At 60.0% G+C, this 3,699-nt stretch overlaps 1 protein-coding gene across 1 annotated transcript in view; it reads right to left on the bottom strand.

Moving 5' to 3' along the window:
- Positions 1-840: 840 nt before the first annotated feature.
- LOC102036465 (transmembrane gamma-carboxyglutamic acid protein 3) overlaps positions 841-3,699 on the bottom strand; it is a 4,217-nt gene continuing 1,358 nt past the window's right edge. Inside the window, 3 exon segments of the mRNA XM_031056121.1 lie at positions 841-2,631; positions 2,634-3,030; positions 3,561-3,699. The exon segment at positions 3,561-3,699 is cut by the window's right edge and continues 8 nt beyond it. Coding sequence (XP_030911981.1) covers positions 2,567-2,631; positions 2,634-3,030; positions 3,561-3,699 — 601 coding nt within the window. The 3' untranslated portion in view covers positions 841-2,566.

The following is a 3,699-nucleotide window of genomic DNA, read 5'->3' as shown; positions in this document are numbered from 1 at the left end:
CGGGGTGCCGCAGACCGACGGGACCTGTCGGACCTGTAAACAGCCAGGACGGGCCGGGGCGGTGCCGGTGAGGACAACCCGCCCCCCCCGGTAATGAGCCCGGCCCCCCCGGTAATGAGCCCTGCCCCCGTTGTCCAGCCCTGCCCCCGGTGCCCAGCCGCTCCCTCCTCGCTTAAAGCCGCAGCCGGTGATTAATTAACACGTTGCGACTCATCCTGGTGCCAGCTCCCCCGGGAGCCCCCCTGTGCCCAGCCCTGCTCAGAACACAAGGTTTGCTGCCGCCAGGGGCAGAAGCAACCCCAGGACCTTCCCCGTGCCCCCAGCCCCGCTCCCCGCAGGCCCCGGCCCAGCAGAGCCCCGGGCCGCCCTGTGCCGGAGCTAATCTCTGCCCTCCGCAGCGATAAATGATCCCTTCGGGATTAACGGCACTTTTAAACACTTCTGAATGGACACAGGGTCCAAGACCTGACCGTAAAATCTGGGTTTGAAAGGACTTAAAATAAATCCCCCGCTGCCCTAGTCTTGCTATTTAAAGGGGATTATCTAAGGGGTTTAGGAGCGCACAGAGGACGGCAGGACAACCTGCGCACCTCAATCCCCTCAAAGACCCTCAGAAAACCTTTCTGCATCTCTCCTGCCGGCAGCTCGGGGCTCGCAGGACACCCTTAAGGCTTCTCAGAAGGTGCACCACACGGCCAGGTGATGTTCAGGGCTCCAGCTGGATGTGTGGGGTTCACTCCTGGACACTCCCGTCCTCACTGGGGACCATGCAGCAGCTGTGGCAGGGGTTATTGGTGTCACTGTTCCCCACAACACCCTTTATGGGAAAAAGCCACCCTGTGCCACTCAGACAGTGAGGGTTTTTTAATAAATACCTTTTTTTTTTTTTTGCACAGAAATATACCAAGTTTTACAGAATACAAACTGCAGGGATAATGACGGAGCATCAAAGACAGAGGATGCAGAGCACCCTTGTGTCTCCCTCTGGTGTTCTCTAGCTCTGGCCCTGAGCTGTCAGCTCTCCCCATAACCCCACCCTGCTAAGGCTGGGGAGGGGACAGACGAGGTGCCAGCATGTCCTGCCCCAGGAGCAGCCAGGCTGGGCAAGCCCCAGCTCTGGGCTGAGGGCACCAGCTGGAGGGCATCGCTGGGGCTGGGCGGGATGCAGGCCACTGATGGATGGACAATAGCCTTTTGGTGCTGGTGGAGAGGCTGCTGCTGGGTGAACAGCGGGTGGTGGCAGTGCTGGGAGCTTCTGGGCTGCTTCTGCGGGGTTGGAGCACAACCCTTGGATTAATCCATCAGACGTGACTGGGGAAGGACCCCCCCGTTGCCTGGACCCTACAGGCAGCTGCCCAGGGAAATGGGACACTGATCCCACAGCAAAGTACCCTGCTCTGCCCTGCCCTGGCAACACAACCACCCGAGCAGGGCTTGGCCCTGCTCCTGACTGTCAAGGCATGGTCTTGTGGCTCCCTCCCCTGTCAGCAGGACTTCCAGGCCACAGCCCTGGACACTCAGCCCACCCGAGAGGTCAGGAGGAGAGTGGGGTCCCTCATTCCACTGTACCTGCTCTGGAGGACAAAGAGCCCCAAAGAGAGGGGCCAGGCAGGGCAGAGAGGTTTGGGGTAGGGAGAGGGGAGGTTTGGCCTGTCTGCAGGCTCTCACCTCTGGGGCAGACACCAGATAGGCCACGCGCCAGGAGAGAGCTGAATCCCCATCACTTAAAGCCGTGAGACCACAGTTGGCTCGGGCCAGAGAGGACCCCCTTGGCCAGCTCTGCAGCAGCCACACCTCCAGCTGCTCAACACCCACAGAGGGGGAGCAGAGAGCATCAGGAAAAGGCCCTGCTACTCCAAAGTCGCTTACCTCAAGTACAAGACCACCACGAGCCCTTTTTCCCTTTCCAAAGAGATCTAGGAGATCAGAGAGCACCTTCTAGCTGCTCCTCCCTGATCTCCACACAGCAAATATCCCCACAGGCACCACAGTGTGGCCCGGGCTCCCCACTCCCACTCGGCAATAAATCCACACGGGGGAATCACCATCTCCCCACAGAGCTGGCCCCACCAACTGCAGGGATGGACAAAAATTTGCCACACCAATCCTGCATCTCCATCACCTAATCAGAGCCCTGAGCAGTAGAACAGGGCCCAAAACACGGGGTGAGGCTGAGCAGCAGCCCAGGGAGCCAGCAAGGCTGCTCTAATCATGGGAAATGTTATGTCTGTTTGAGGGGGAAGTGAGGAAATCAAATGCACCATGGGGAGACCCCCACATTGAGCCAGGAACAAGCTGCTGCTGTGCTCTGGCTGGTACAGCACTTACGTGAGTGGGGAGTGAGGGGGCAGGAGATGGCTCCAGAGCCATCCCACAGCCAGCCCTGCCTCACCCCACCTGGGGACAGCCATTTTTGGTTAGGAGGGTAAGGCTATTGTGTGATGGCACCAGGTTGTACAGGTGAGATGGGGGCCTGACGAACACCTGAAGGGGGTCCCAGGCACGGCGAAGGGAGGGTGGCTGGGTGAGTGTGACAGTGTGAAGAGGCAGCAGGGAGGCACACCCGCTATTTGCCCGCGGCGGGGGCCGTGGCCACGATCTCCTCGTACTTGGGCGGAGGCTCATTGTAGCGCTGGACAGTCGGGAGAGGACGGACCCGGAATGCTCGGGCGGGCACAGGGTGCCGTCTGCCTGCGGGGTGCCCCCGGCCCGGGCATCCCCGGCCCCGCGGCTGCTGGCTTCCCGCTGGTACTGGGTCTCGCCCTGGCTCTGCGAGCGCTCCCGGTACACCATGACCCTGGGCAGGCTGCGGGCCGTCCGGCTGGCCAGGTAACGGTTCTGGGCGTAGGAGGGGCGGTGCCGGGTGGCCTTCTGCAGCTGGCACCTCCAGATGATGAAGAGGGCGATGACTATGAGGAGAGCCACTCCCAAGAGGGGCACCACCACGTACATAGCGTCAGAGCGCTCCGTGCTGTGCCCGGGGTCCTTGACAGAGTACACAGAGCTGGTGTAGCCCTTCCAGAACTCCATCTGTGATGGGAACAGAGAAACAACCATCAAACAACCATCAAACAACCATCAAACAACCATCACATGCTGCAGGTGGGAGAAGGACCCCAGCCACCACCAGCAATAACCACTGCCCTCCCCATGCCCACAAAAGGAGCAGTGTTTTGGATGTCCCCCAGCCTTTCAACCTGAGATGCTGTGGGACCAACACAGAAGGTCCTGGGAACATCCCTCAATATCCCACAGCAAGCAGGGAAAAATTTATTCTACACCAAGCCCAGCCTAGAGCATCATGGACAATAGCACAGATTTGCCACACGTGCCATGGGAGCACCAGCTCAACCTGCAGCTGTGGGCAGGGAGTCCTGGCAAAAGCAATGACTGGGAAGGGAAAGCCATGCTGGGAAGTCAGGCCACAACGTGCTGCCTGCAGCCAGGAGAGGACAAAAGGAACAGGAGAGGGTGTTCCCCTTGTGCTCTCCCTCTGTCTCCAGCCTGCTGAGTGTGAGCCCTCGCACATGCCCTGGGACACACATGCAGGACACACGCACCGTCTTCTCCTTGTTCTCAAACACCTCCTTGACCTCCTCATAGCTGCAGACCTCCTCGATGCACTCCCGCTCGATGGTGCCCTGCCGGATCTCCTCCAGGAAGCCATTGGCTCTGGGAAAGCGTTTCAGGAGCGAGTGG

This window comes from Geospiza fortis, unplaced genomic scaffold, assembly GCF_000277835.1.
Source record: "Geospiza fortis unplaced genomic scaffold, GeoFor_1.0 scaffold157, whole genome shotgun sequence".
Classification (NCBI taxonomy): domain Eukaryota; kingdom Metazoa; phylum Chordata; class Aves; order Passeriformes; family Thraupidae; genus Geospiza; species Geospiza fortis.
The sequence above is the reverse complement of the archived record's forward strand: the minus strand, read 5'-3'. Positions and strand labels throughout refer to the sequence as shown.